At 35.8% G+C, this 16147-nt stretch overlaps 1 protein-coding gene across 4 annotated transcripts in view; it reads right to left on the bottom strand.

Moving 5' to 3' along the window:
* The window catches only part of LOC149565300 (uncharacterized), a 135779-nt gene that overhangs the window by 75199 nt on the left and 44433 nt on the right, over positions 1 to 16147 (bottom strand). For all 4 annotated transcript variants that reach the window (XR_016362031.1, XM_089818834.1, XM_089818831.1 and 1 more), the window contains 4 exons: positions 7648 to 7971; positions 7440 to 7529; positions 6795 to 7325; positions 6559 to 6666 (listed from right to left, as the gene is read on the bottom strand). Coding sequence is in view for 3 of the 4 variants with exons in the window: in XM_089818834.1 (XP_089674960.1) it covers positions 6559 to 6666; positions 6795 to 7325; positions 7440 to 7529; positions 7648 to 7971 (1053 nt within the window). In the remaining variant the exon portion in view is untranslated. The remainder of the gene's footprint in view (positions 1 to 6558; positions 6667 to 6794; positions 7326 to 7439; positions 7530 to 7647; positions 7972 to 16147) is intronic.

The following is a 16147-nucleotide window of genomic DNA, read 5'->3' as shown; positions in this document are numbered from 1 at the left end:
TCATAGCAGCACCATTTGCCACTAAACCTACCCTGGCCAGGGATTTCCATAGGACACTATGTGCCTGATTATCAACCGCTCAACTTGATAGAATTACTAGATTTCAATTATGTTATTTTTCATAGTTTTGATTCATTTTCCTAATTTTGCGAGTTTATCCATCTATCCAATTCATATGAAATACACTCATCTCAACCCTTCTTGGTTATCCTTGATGATCTCTAGTGTGATTTTTCCAACTTACTTTATAAAATATTCAGTTATGTAAAGTAAGTCAAATGTAGCTCTTTAAGGAAATTGAACACCCTATTCCTACCCATCCCGTCTATTTCTTCCCTTGGGCTTATCCTGCCCTTTACAAGATTCATGATAAATCATTTGTGGCTTACTTTTTTATAGCATTACAAATTTTAATAAGTTGAGTTCTCATATTTGTTCTCTTGACAAGAGTCCACCTAACTCTCTCTTTCTTGATCCGGAGCAAGGCATGAGCTAGAGTCTCATCATCTTTAGGTTTAGAAGCAATCATATTTTGGCATGTTTTTAATCAAAAAGAAGAATGCAGGATAGCGGGGTTTCTTTCAACAAGTAAATTGGGTTTTTCCATCCTACCTCAGTTAACATTACATTTTTAGTTTCTTGGAAAATAATGATGAGCCCAAGGTTCAATGTTGAACCCAAAGCTCTGATACCATATTTAACGTCCCATTTTTCCAGCCTAAACTAACAACTATCATATCATTGAACATAGCTACTTTTTCATATTTATGAGAATGAGAATGCAGTTACAACAGCTATTTAGATGTTCATATGAAAGAGTTTAATGAATATAGCTGATTGAAGAAGCATTCAATCAACAAGTGCAATATATATATTTGCCATCATAACTATCTGTTACTGTAACAAACTAATTTTCATAACAATTTAAATATAAATAAAAGATACATTACTTTTCGTAATCATATGAAAGACAATTATAACAACTACTTCACATATTCAAATGAAAGGAATCAATAGTTATAACAAATTAATTGAATCCTAGTCAGTTGAAAAGAGAGTAACTACTTTAACCATACTAACCGACTAAACATATCTTCAACTAACCTTGCCAAAACATAAAAGTAAAATACTCATTAAAAGAAGATAACTTGAATGTAGATCATATCTCTATCTTGTAAAGTCCTAGCATATGGTGTAGAGGAGAGAACTACCAAAAGTTTAACCTCCCAATTGCGACCTTTAAGTATCCCCACACAATCTCAATTGAAAAAGGCCCTCCCTAAACTGGAATTAGGCTTGGGACATCATTGTCCTAACACTGAGCATCCTAGTGTAGAGTGTCAGCTACAAAACCAAGTAGGCTATGGATACCTTCCATCAACCTATCTACCAATTGCTACCAACCCCAACCTCTAGTGATCACAACAGCAAGCAAGTCACTATCATATCTTGGCCAAGGATTTGTGTGGGTACTATAAATCCGATCACCCACCGCTCGACTTGACAAACAAGACCTATACTTTGGACTACCATGAGCTAACTCAATTCGTTAGATTGCTTATATTTATTATTTATTTATTAATTATTGATTTCTTTCTCTTATCATGCAAGGATAACCCGTTGTTCATTGATCATCAGCCCGCACCATTCATGTCGACCTTGTTGGTCATCCTTGATGAATCTCACAGTGGTTGTCTAAACATTATATAATCATAGCATAATACAATCTGCCCTAGACTGAGCTTTTGGCTTAAAATTAATACAAAAGATTCATGATGCTTTATATTTGTTTTTCTTGACTTTTCCTTTGAGTGTTGTCTCTTATCTTATTGGCATTTAGAAGATGCCCCTGTATAAGCATTGCACTAGTTGGATCTCTTTCCAAGTTAAACAAAGTTCTTTTGAGAAAAACATTCTGAATGTAACAGATTCTAGACACTCTTAAGCATGTTTGCACAACCAGACATGAGTAAATAAAAGACACTACATTTGGAGCTAGACTCTATCTATATTATCATTGCTTTCTTTCAATTATCAAGCTAAGATTTCTAAGCCTCTTATAACAATTGTAAATAATAGAAATAAAAATGCATGACCTGATAAATATTATCGCTTCTTTGCATTTTCAGAACAGACCCCTAGCAATTGATGGTAAGTGTGAAGCAAGGGTTGCAATCGCAAAGTGAGGATTTAAAAGGTGTAGCCTCCAATATTGTCTCACAACACTATATGCTTGTGCTCCTCGAGCAATGACACTGGGCACTGTATGAAAGATATCTGCAAAAAAGTTGCACATTTCTGCATGGAAAGTATTCTCAACAATGATGTGTAATATTCCAGATAAGCAGTTATAAATATACGGTAATCGAATTGCAATTGACTGTGACTACGACTGCAAATGTGATATGGAGTGAATTTGCATAATAGTATGTGACAATAATGGAATCAATTTATAGAACAATATGCGACTGTGAATGGAACGAATTTGTAAAACAATAAGTGGACTGAGAATAAGATATGAAATTGTGATTGTTGGCATGAAGAAACTATCGCATGTAAGAACTTGTATCTTTGATAGCATGCTTGGTTACGAGCAGGAAGGAACAAGATGGCAAAATGAGTTATAACAAGAAACATCGGTAACATATATGCAATTTCATATTATTAAAATAGCCACAGAGAAATATTAAGGCCCGCTGAAGATTATAAGGAAAATGGTTGCACGTGATATAAGATTAAACCATTGCCAAGGTTGGAAAAAAAAATAATAGCTTCATCCTCCTAATTTTAATATAAGGACATCATTGTACCTACCTATACTCATATATGCAAATACACACACATATACATGCGTAAATCCTAAACATACATATCTTGTGTATACATCAATTTTAAAGTAGGCACATATGTTCATGTATATCTTAATTGATTTACAAATATATACATATATATATATATATATATATGTACATGTATAAGCATATAGGTATCATGGTGTCGTTATATTAAGACATGCCTGACACAACAGAAAGCTTTGAGAATTTCCCAATTTATAAAGGTAACAATTTTGTTCTTAGTTCGTTCAAGCTAAGTGAATATTTTTATTGTCATATTAAATATGTTGACCCCATTAGCTCATGGTGATCACTTGGTATACCCTTGCTTGCCTAGTCTATCTGCAATATCCGATATACTATGAACAACATACTCCAGTTTACCGATTATTTATTAGTGTTGAGCCTCATTTACTTCTTTTGACTCATCCTCCTCAGGGAATTTGCAGCTTGTGACCTTAGGTGTTCACACTGGTCTTGAATCTTCCATGCCATAAAAATTCAGTATGTCTTTGCCATACTTGAATTGACTGACATATATCTTCATTTGGTGTAGTTGAAAACCAATGAAGAATTTGATTTCACCTATCATTGACATTGCAAATTCCTTTCTTGTCTCTTCTACAAATGACCTGCTCAACGCTTCATTTCCTCCAAATATTATGTCATCAACAAAAATTTCAGCAATTAATATCCTATCCTCACTTTCAATTTTAGATATGCATTGCTATTATCACTGGTTCCACCTGTTCAATATAAATAAACTGGAAAAAGATGCTAAAGAAAGAAAGTAATTGAAAGCTAGCAAAGATCAAATCACACCATATCAACCGACATAGAATCCATTCCCATCTATACAAAGTCTTGGCAGTTGGAGGAGAGAAGAAGCGGTGTCAAAGGCTTAACCTCCCCACCATGGACCTAGTGTAATCCCCACTCGTTCTCAACTGAGAATGGCCCTACCCTACGGGGGATAAGGAATGTTACACCATCTCATCCTACCACCTAAGCATCCTAGTGTTAGAGTTGTCAATCGCATAGCCGGCTAGTTGTCAACTGCATATCCACCTAGTCTGTAAAACCCTGCAACAGACTATCCACCTGACTATGAGTTATCCTTACCTCTGGTAATCATAGCAACATCATTCACCATTAATCCTACCCTGGCCAAGGATTTCAATGACACTGTGCCTGATCACAACCGCTCTACTTAACAAACCAAGTAATACCCTCTTCCCCACTACAAGCTGACTAAATCATCATTTTTCAGTTTGTAATTCATCTTAGGTTTTGATATATTTCCTTCTTGCTTGTGAGCTTTTCATGTTGTCCATTTAGTATGGACTACACCGTTCATCTCTATCATTCTTGGCTATCCCTAATGAATTGTGGTGTTATTTCCAACTTTCATTATGTTAGATAAATGTAACAATGTAACATGTTCCGCCATCATGAAATTTAAAAATGATAGAAAATACAGAGCTATGGTTCCAATGCAGCTACTCTTTCATCCATGACTAGGCTTTCCAATCTCAGAATATATGAAGTTGATGCCTCTGTATTGGGAAGCTAATGGCATATACTCATGGTTCTTCTCATCATATTACTTAAGTATTAGAAAGAATATAAATAATAAAAAATCAGAGATCCAATGTAAGCCCATAGGCTCCTTGTATGACTAATATATAAGTCTGATCCAGTTGAACTGGCTTACAATGCTTGATAGGGTTTGATTAGACCAACATGAGAGATTACTGCATCATAATTTAATACTGATTATGCATGGCATAACTTGGGGAACGATTTGATAGAAATCAATCTGACAAGAAGGCTGCAAAATATTTACATATCACTTGTGTTTCTTCTGCTGACCAAGCTACGAGCTCCAATGATACTCAAAGAAAGCACAACCAGCGGACACTAGCAGCTATTATTAGATTGGCAACAATCAATGGTTTCTATTAAGGCTTCTTACAGAAGCACCATTCTGTGTATACTGCCTGAGTATGAACAAAATAATTATGAAGAGAAAACTGGGTAAAATGCTTGTAGGGATATGAGAGCTAGATACATGCTCGCCTGCCAAATGGACAAAGAGAGTTACGCTTGCATGTAAAATAAAAAGGTGGCAAGGCATGTGTTCGAAATCTTGGCAAGAAAAACATGAAATAATAAAGTGGCCGAAATATTAAATGGAACATAAGAGGCCACTAGACTTTAAGAGATAATTTAATTTGTTTTGATATTTGGTCAACTCTCACACTATTATAGATAATACTCATTATCTAAGTGCACTTGTGTGTGTTTCTTATACACACATATACACATGCGCTACATTTAAGGTATATGTTCACAAGTATGTTCATACGCATTAAAGCATATGTATGCACACGTGTTACTTCAAGGTATGCATATACATACATGTGTGTATAATGAAATACATACAAATATACCTAGGCACCATGGTATGCTTTATATCATAATATTTCCAACATCAGATGGTGCAGAACTCCCAAGTTAAATTTAAAGGTATTCATTTTATTTCTCTTATTTGTTCATGTGAAATATAAATATATATTTATCTTTTAATTTAGTGACTTGGTCAGCTCATAGTGGACACTTGGCATTATCTTGTCTGTCCCAGTCTATTTTTCCCTGACCCAAGAGGTTTAGACGAATACCTGATAGCTCAGTGGCAGGTTGGTGCTCGTGTCCTATTCCCTCTCTGCCAATGCTTCCCCCCTTCGCCACACTCCAGGAAGGAGGAATAACATGGTGAAAGCATATTTACAAATCATTAAAATACAGTTAAATTACCATAACAAATAATCATATTAACTAACCATTTCCGGTCCATATAAAATCATGATGGTTATCCAGCGTCTTCTGATTCACATGAATTTACAACGAATAAAGCAATATTTCCAATAGCCAATTAAACTGACCACTTCCAATTCATTTGAAATCATAACTGCTATATAGAACATTTTACATTTAGACAAAAATAGGGGATGTAACAATTTTGAAAGATTTTTATTACATACAAAAGGAAAAAAATGTCTTTGGGTTCTATGTCAGTATTGTTGTTTTCACTTTATCCATATTAAATCTATCTTATTATTAATTACTTACAGTTGAATAGCAAGTCTTTTCCCTAGGTTGAGTCTCAAAACCATGACCATAGTCACTAGAGATAGTCCCATCAAAATAAAGGAAGATCTCATGGATAAATCAAACAAATGATGGCATTGACTGTGCCACTGCCACCTTTTTTTGAGAGGAATAATAAGAAATAATGCTGTTTCAGACAAAATATAACAGACTGGAGATATTTTTTTAATCCATACAAACACATCCTTTTTCAAATGCTTCTCTTACTTAGTTGCACTATGAAATTAAAAATATTTTGCATAATTGTAAAGCAGGGCTCACTTCAAAATACATCAACACACCATGCTTCTCACATATAACAACTATCTCCAATGCCTTTAAAGAATAATTAATACAATAATGCACCATAGTTCATACAAAGAAAGTTCAATCTATCCAAACGAAGAGGGTGGATAACACTTCATAATATTAGGTAGCTACAATGTAGAAAATCATAAACAGTGGCTTATGAAATCAAAATACCACGTATTCAAGAAATTTTGATGAGCCTAGTCAAAGATTATGAAACCTTCAGATGTAAGGCACGACTTATGAAAACCTTATTTCTTCTTACCAAAAGCATTGGTTTACTCCTTTTCAAGGTAATGTTACACCTTGTTAGCAAGGCTCCTGCAGCCTCAGCAACTCCAAGCCTAACAACTCTAGCCGGGTGAGCACACAACTGATGAACGAGAAGAAAAAGAATACAAGTTATGATGTTCAAGAAGGTCAAAAGCATATAACAGTTAAAGCTAAGCAATAAAACAAACCACCAAAAAATAGCAATTTTAAAGAACGTTTGGCCCTTACAACTGGGAAGGTAACAGATAGAAGAGAATCTACATATTTAGCCGTTTGCTCAAGCCACTGCTTATCTCGATACACACCGAATTTAGAACCTATTTCTCCTGTTCCATTACCCTGAGCTTCACTGCTTTTCTGTGTCATTTGTTGTAGATATTTACCATTTAATGCATTATTTGGTTCTTCCTTTTTTGCTTCAAAATCTTTCATAGCACGAGTCTGGACAGATAAACTTTGAAGTGCTTCCAAGGCTGCATTGCCTGACCTGTACTTGCTTGAGAAATTTCCTAACAGACCCTCACTGTAGGTCTCTTCAGGGCCAATATTTAATTGAGTGGTATTCCTCTCGTCTGCAAGACACAGAACTAGCATCTCAGCCAGACCTTTAACAGCTTGCTCAAGTGCTCCAATACTTCCAGCTGCACCAAAAGTCGGTTGGAAGGAATTTCCCGTTGTAAATTTTGAGACACGTAAGACCTTTGCTAAGCCACTAACAATCCCTGGCAGAAAGAAAGCTAATGCATCTGCATTACCAACCTATAAAACAAGGTAAACATCCAGGTAAGGTGTAAATTCCTCAGAGATAATGAAACTCTTACAGATTTTGTTGCAGAAGGAAACCAGAATCGTATAAATCTTACAATGGCATACCTTGAAGATGAGCAATCTAAGGGTTGACAGAGCTTCGGCACGGAATTTCCCACTTCCTAGATGTCCTCTTTTTGCTTCTGCTTCTGCAATCTTAAAAGATAAAAAATAGTTGTCTTTTAATCTCTAAGTGCTCTTTGTGAAAACAAAATAAACATGAATCATACCCATCGCAAGAGGGGCTTTTTATATGAAAAACATGACAGTGTACCTGAAGTAGAAGAGAAAGCAAATGCCCCACTGGTGCCAACATGTCCTCTGACTGCAAAAATGCAACTAGACAATCATCAGAACGAAGTAATTCTGTTTCAAAATGACTTGGGATGGTATCCTTAATTTGAAGCAGCGAATCTAGATCCAAAATAAGGGAAGGTGCTGGAGGAATTGTTTTGCATGTGCATGTTTTGTCCAAACATGGCTTTAGACCAGCTATTACTGCTCTTAAACACGTCACAATCCCAACACGAAATTCCTCAGCAGCCTCAGATGGTGAGAGTAAAGCTCCTGAAGTAAATTTCCTTAACAGCATTGACAGCTGTTGCATTGGAAAAAATATTTTCAGAGACCATTCTGAAAAGATGGAAATAAAATACTATTTTTAGCAGCAAAAAGAAATGCAATTTTCATAAAAGAGGTCCACATTGAATCATTGACCATAATTTTGGAAGTGAAAAAGAAAACATGGAGAATAGATTAATAGATTAATATATAATTTCTTATGCAAATCTCGTAAAAAGAAATACGATTTCTATGGAATAAATTTACAACTTGTATGAAGTTTGAGGGACATTAAGTTTTAAGATATAACAATCAACAGCCCTTGCTCCATTGGTGCTCTACTAAACTTTATGGGCAATGGTATAAATGACACAAGAACCACATCACCTCACTTCTGGATGGGCTTTCTTTAACTATGGATTTTATCATCTAACAAAAATTACAAAAGTAATAAATATTTCCAGGGATTCGATTGACTCCAGATTAATATTTTCTTACCATGAGAACTCTGTACCAAGAGATCATTGTTCGAGTACTTTGAATTAATTGTCACTGACTACTCTCAAATTTTATCAATTCTTTATTCAGATCTGGTTCCCATTCTACGCATCCATTGAAAATAAACAATGTCATCGTTTCCTATAAAAATTAAAACTTCTATGAAATTCGAGGAACATTAAACTTTAAGACGTAACAATCAACAGCTGTTATTCCACTGCTGCTATATTAAACTTGATGGACCTTGGTAGTAAATGACACAACCACCACATCACCTCACTTCTGGATAGTCTTTCTTTAACCATGCTTTTTTATCATCTAACAAAACTAATTAATATTCCTGCGCACAAGTCTTTTCTTAGCATGAGAACAATGTAGCAAGAGATCCTTTTTAAGCTGAGAGTACTTAGCATAAATTGCCACTAGTAACTCTCAAATTTCCCCGATTATTTGTATTCAGATTTGGTTCCCATTCTGCACATCCATTGAAATTAAAGTATTTCACCAACAGATCAAATAAAATTAATGCTGTGATAAATTAGAAAATTCTTTCAAACTACATCTTTGGTCTAGGTTAGGAATGATTTTCCACAATTGCATGTTTGTGTATTTGCAAGCATTTGCTACTCCTAAAGCCCTGCAACTACAACCATTTTTGTATCTATCATCCTCACTAATAATAATATACCTACATTGGTATTTTGATAGTTAATTTCAGTGTTATCAACAGGACTTCTAAACATAAAACACTGTAGCTTTGTCAACAATGTAATAAGTTGTTACAGACATTGATAGCCACAAAAGGGGCTGTAACCAAATATTCTACAATCATTATAAAGAAACTCCAGTCATCCTTCATTGTCACTAGCACTTCAGGCTCAAAATTTGCCCACTTAGTATAGCCATAAAGGCTTAAGATAACTACCGTCTTTAAACAATCTTTCAAAAACAGAGGTTGAACATTAATCCTTACAAAAGCCTAAACCCATTAACCATAGAAGTATCTAAAGTCCAAAAGATCAAGCTCTGCAAATTTATTCGTTTGTGAAGAGATTTCAGATTGTATATCATCATAGATCCATAGGCTTACAGTGGAATCTACATAAGCTAGGTATGTGGATCACTTTCTCCTCCCCTTCATGTTCCCTGCTGCTGGAAAAGTTGCATCTGTGCCTACAATGGTCTGATTACAATCTATTTGGGCTGGAGGTGCTCAAAAATAAGATCTGGCTCCACAATGGTCATCATTGTGCATCGTGATACACATAAGAATTAAGTCGAGTTCATTTTGACTTTTGTCTGGCTGAGATGGGTCCCCAGCAGCAACACACATACATGGCCCAATGTTGGGACAGGTCACCTACCCAGTGTCTCAGTGATCAAGGGACATGGATGATTCGCAAGATAGGTTGTACTCCTCATGCTATTCAGTGCAAAAAGCCCAGTGCTTTCAACTCCAACAGAATAGCCAAGTGTTGTATACAACCTTCAATCTGGAGTCCGCCACAATTAACAATTAATACAATGAACATAAATAACTACCTACTTCACATGATTATGAAATAAAAATCCGTTCAATCTAACAGCTATGAGCAAATTTAAAATTAGGTTAAAAATTGGAATGTGACATACCCTCCCCCTTAAATTTTTCATCGTCTCTAATGAATATCACAACAAAACTTAAACAATATCTATTCAGATTATTTCAAGAAAGCAAAGGTTCAGTTTCTAGCCCTAGAGAAAAGATGAGCGTATTTTTGAAATATTTTGTGATAATCTTCCTAGGTGGCATTATCTTCTACATACTGATCCCACTGGACCTTGCATTGAGTCACCTCTCGATTTCGTACGCGTAGCTTACACACCTCGAGTATTCTGAGTGGTTCTATTTCCAGCACCCCTAGTTCTCGAACCTGTAATAGGTTCTAATCAATTATATGATCATGATGAGTGATGTGTTTCTTAAGGTACGACACATGGAAGATGTCATGTATCTTTGCAAGGGCTAGTGGTAAGGCAATTTTGTAGGCTACTGGGTTAATAACTTCCAATATTTCAAAGGGTGATGTGTTTCTTAAGGTATGACACATGGAAGATGTCATGTATCTTTGCAAGGGCTAGTGGTAAGGCAATTTTGTAGGCTACTGGGTTAATAACTTCCAATATTTCAAAGGGTCCCACATACCTTGGGCCTAACTTGGCATTCTTATCAAACTTGATAGTACTCTTCTAAGGTTTTACTCTTAATAGCACATTTTCTCCCACTGAGAATTCCCTAGGTGTTCCTTTTGCATCTACATAACTTTTTTGTCTGTCATTGGCTTCCTTCAATCTCTGACGAATTTGGATTATCTGTTCTTCCATTTCCTTAAGCATTTCAGGCCCCACAATAATTCTATCTTCCAATCGATTCCAACTCATAGGAGTTCTACATTTGCAGCCATATATAGCCTCAAAAGGGGGCCATTTTAATGGTGGATTGGTAGGAATTGTTATAAGCAAATTCTACCAAAGGCAAATACATTTCCCACTGATATTGTCGATCCATACAGTAAACTCTCAAAAAATCTTCTAATACCCAGTTTATTCTTTCTGTTTGACCATCTGTCTCGGGATGATAAGTTGAACTGATATTTAGTTTAGTCCCTAATGCTGAAAATAATGTTTTGCCAAAATCTGGAAGTTATCCTAGCATCCCTATTTCAGATAATTTTCTCTGGAACTCCATGCAATTTGAAATTTTTCTTTATGAATTTATGAGCGATTTCTAGTGCTCCATCAGTTAGATTTCCCGATATAAAGTGAGCAATTTTTGTCAATCTATCTACTACTACCAGAAGGGTGTTGTGTCTATTTCGTGTCATAGTTAATCCTTGTACAAAATCCATAGAGATTATCTGCCATTTCCATTCTGGTACCTCATTTGGATGCACAAGACCAGCTAGGTAACGATGTTCTGCTTTTACTTTTTGGCATTTCAGGCATCCTGCCACAAATTTTGTTATCTCCCTTTTCATACCTTCCAAAAAATATAGAGGTTTTATATCTGACAAAATTTTAGTTACTCCAAGGTGTCTTGAATATAGAGTTGAATAAGATTCTTCAAGAATCATTCTCCAAAGTTCAGTTTTGTGAGGTATATAAATCCTGTGATGATATCTTAACAATCCATCCTCTGTTACCCTAAATTTTGAATACTTGGGACCTTGTGGGTCTCTGATGAGAGCTAGGCTGATCTCTGCATAAAATTCATCACACTCTAGATGTTGCAAAATCTGGTCTTTTAATCTGAAATTTGTAGTAGTCATTGCTGAACTGTGTCTCCTCCTACTTAAGGCATCTGCCACTTTGTTTTCCTTGCCCTTGATATAACTTACGTCAAATTAATAGCCCGCTAAAAATTCCAACCATCTCCTTTGTTCAGCATTAAGATTGAGTAAAAATATATTTTAGGCCATGGTGATTGAATCGTAGATCAAAAGGTTTTTGAATCAAATAATGTCTCCACATTTGAAAAGCATGAACAATAGCTGCTAATTCTAGATCATGAGGGGCGTCATTCTGCTCATAATTCTTCAATTTCCTAAATTTGTATGCAATTACCTACTCATCTTGCATTAGAACACCTCCTCTCGATGCATTAACTATAACAACGAATTTCTTTTGTGGGTCAAGTACTCTTAATATAGGTGTTGTGGTTAACTTTTCCTTCAAGCATTCAAAAGCTTATTGACATTTTTTCATCCATACAAACTTCCTTCCCTTTCTCTGAAGTGAGGTAATCGGGTAGGCTATCTTGGAGAAATTGTGTGTTTTCTTGGACCACGTCATGATTGTTGAGATAATGGGTGTTGCACACATTGCATGATATTGTTATATTGTATTATTTTATTTTATTATGTAATGTTCAATCTAGATGGACATGCAACATGTAAAAATTCACATAGGATATACTCGATGAATTGTATTGTAACATTGTGATAATATTTCATATAATTATTTAATATTGGGGAAAAGAATTAAAATTTCAATATTAAATGTGGGGTAAGTGGGTTAGGTAGCACATGGTTTATGTAATAGCAATTGGTGGTTTTGTGGGATTTGCTACTATATAAGCAGCCACAAGGGTAGTTGTGTGGGAAGAGGAAAAGGCAAGAGTCAAGCAAGACAAGTCTTGACAAGTTAGCCAAGGGAGCATTTGTGAAAGTTGGAAGCATGGCATGGGATGTGCAGATTCATGCTTGTTCACATAGATTGCTCGGTGGTGGCTATGGCTTTGAAGGCTTCCATGGTTGTATCGCAATGGTGTTTTTTTGTTGAATAATACATGGTGATGGATGCTTTTGCAGGCTGGATTTTTCCCTCAATGAGGGTTTCCCAAGGTATATCTTGTGTCACATTTTTGTGGGTATGTTGTCTGTTCTCTTGCATGTGGATTTTAAATGCATATTTATTTCAGATCTATTATGGGTTATGTGGAAATGGTTATATTCTTTGTTGCAAGTTTCCTTTCAAGTGGTATCAAAGCTATAGCTTTATTATTGTAACCCTAAATTGAATCCATGGGAATGCATGAGAGGATAAAAGAAAGGGCGAGATATATGAGTTGTTTATTGCAAATCTGAGAGTTTTGATTTTGCTGTTATGATGGGATGTTGAAATATTTTGGGCATGTGAAATTATTAGACAAAAAGATTTTTTGGATGTTTCAATTAAATGAGGATTTTAGGGGGAGCTTGCAAAAATGACCTCCTAGATAAAAACAAACCTCACCATTGGATTCGGATCGACATTCCCATAAATTTTGATATATAATATGTCGTAGTTTGGCCATGTTCAAAGGAAATGAAAAAGATTTTTAGCTTCAACTCGTAATGGCCGTCAAAATTAATCCCGTCGGAATTTCCATTACAAAAAGAATCACATTGAAAATAGTAAAAAGACTATCTTAGTAAAATGGTCATAACTTTCTCTAAGGATATCCAATTTTAGACTTCTTACAAGCGTTGGAACGCTAATTCAGAGCACTACAACTTGGTGTAGGTTTGGTTCTGTGATTTTGACATTTTGTTAAGTTTTAAAAGCCCTATAGTCAGATGTTATTTATTTTGAACACAGATTAGGGCATAACTTGGGTATATAGAGTAAGATTTTGGACTTCAAATAGTCAACGGAAAGCTTTTGGAGAGCTCTACACATTGGTTCAGATTCGGTGCAATTTGGCATGATTTAATTTGGTGATATATTAATCTAAACAGTTTATGATATATATTGACTATGGTAGCATTGTGAGTTTATGACATTGTATATTTTGAAAATTTAAGATTTGATGTCATTGTATACTCAGTTCATATTTCAGATTGGTCTCATGATGATATGGTTATAAGTATTTGGTTTGGTTATGTATGATGACTTGTTGGGTTTACAAGTTGTGCAGTGTTCTTAGCGGTCTATACTTACAAGTTGCATTTATAGCTTGGATATGGGTTGTCTTTGCCCACTAATCTTTCATTATTGATGCATATTTAGATTGGTGGTTTGGATTTGGGTTGTTTATGCCCCAAGTTACATAATTTGTTAATTTTTCTTCATGTAGAAGGGATGAGATGTTACCAGGTATAGTCATGGTGGACGATTATGGTTGACTATTTTATGCTAACATGTTCGACATATTGAGAGTCATATGGTTGGTTCATGGATGTAATCATGGTGCCATGGATTCGGCATGACATGATTGGATATACAAATACATCCTTGATGTTTATTGGCTTGGATTTCTGATTTGGTTATGCTGGTATATCTTCTTGGTTGAGGATCATGGTTATCTGGTTTCTTTTGAGGAGCTCATGATGTGCACTTTGAGTTCTTCGATGGTTTGATGCCTTAGTTGATTCTCATGGTTAGAGAATGGTTTTTCATCATGTGTCATGAATAGCTTGGATACATGGTAGTTGATGGCTACATCCTCAAATGTGACAGGAAGATTACAAGTCTGCCCTTATCAACAACTTTGATTTCAAAGAAGATTTTTATGTTCTTAACATGAGTGATACAAATTTAGTTCTTGGCATGACTTGATTACATGATATAAGGTTCACTCTCAATTTGAAAGATATGGAGATGAAGTTTTAGTCAGAAGCGAAGACCCATATACTTAAGATCATTAATGACAGTGGGTTTAGGATGATGTCTTGCGGACGCATGGAGAGCTTGTTGAGACATGACCAGGTTGAGTGAGCAGCCTGTTGCACTTTAATGCCATCACAAGGGTAGCAAAAATCAGAATATCACCCAGACATACAGGAATTGAGAATCAAACACTACAAGGTTTTCAGTGAAATACCACCAGGTAGACCTCCAGATAGAAGTATTGAGCATATTATTGAGTTAGAGGATGTGCTAAACCCATCATGATCAAACCCTACAAGCATCCAACGAGATTGAAGGATGAGATTGAGAAAACCATCAAGAAACTACTTCCTATGAGGGCACATTAGACCAAGTAAGTCTCATTTCTCTTCTTCTGTGGTTTTGGTGAAGAAGAAGGATGGTACTCTTAGGATGTGTATAGATTACAAGGTCCTAAACAAGAAGACTATCAAAAACAGGTATCCCATCCCACGGATTGACGAGTTATTAGATGAGCTACATGGAGCATGTTTCTTCTCCAAAACTGATTTGAGATCAGGCTATCATCAAATCCGAGTCAGAGAGCAAGATATAGAGATGACGGCATTCAAGTGTCATTATGGCCATTTTGAGTTTGTAATTATGCCAGTTGGGCTAACTAATGCTCTAGCTACTTTTCAGTCCACAATGAATAAGGTCTTTCAGCATCAATTGAGGAAATTTGTGTTAGTCTTCTTTGATGACATCCTGGAGTATAGTAGGACATGGGATGAGCATGTACGACACTTGGACATTGCGTTGAGCATTCTGAGCAAGGAGTCCTTGTATGCAAAAGAATCAAATTGTGATTTGGGATTATCGAAGTTAGTATATCCGGGTCACATTATCAGTGCTCAAGGAGTACGCATGGATCCTAAAAAGATTTGTGTTATTATTGAGTGGCCTACTCCAGTGAACCTGACACAATGGAGAGAATTTTTTGGGTTGTGTGGGTTCTACAGGAGGTTTGTTATTGGATATTCTAGGCATGCAACACCCTTGACGGATTTGATGAGAAAGGAGGCTTTCTTATGGACTCTTAAGGCACAAGAGTGTTTTGATAAATTCGTAGAGTTGATGACTTCTTGTCCAGTGCTAGCATTACCAGATTTTAGCAAACCTTTTGAGTTGCATTATGATGTATCTAGCGAAGGTGTTCAAGCAATGCTTATGCAGGAGAAGCACCCGATTGCTTATGAGAGTAGGAAGCTCGAGGGGGCTAAGAGGAGCTTCAGCATTTAGGATAAGGAAATGTTGGGCATAATGCATGCTTTGGATAAAATTCAAGCAATATTTAGTGGGTAGCAAATTCAGCATAAAAACTTACCACAATAGCCTAAAACATTTCCTAGGGCAGCGAGATCTTAATGACAAGTAGCAGAAATGAGTAAGTAAATTACAGGCATATAACTTTGATATTACCTATTTCAAGGGGACCCAGAATGTAGTAGCAGATGCCTTGTCCCAAAGACCCCACTTGAGCTTAATGACAGATATATCAAATGATTGGAGACATTTGATCCTTGCAGAGTATGCAAAGGATGCAT

The sequence above is a fragment of the Cupressus sempervirens genome, chromosome 3, assembly GCF_028749045.1.
Source record: "Cupressus sempervirens isolate cs-2001-9-10 chromosome 3, ASM2874904v1, whole genome shotgun sequence".
Taxonomy (NCBI): Eukaryota; Viridiplantae; Streptophyta; class Pinopsida; order Cupressales; family Cupressaceae; genus Cupressus; species Cupressus sempervirens.
The sequence above is the reverse complement of the archived record's forward strand: the minus strand, read 5'-3'. Positions and strand labels throughout refer to the sequence as shown.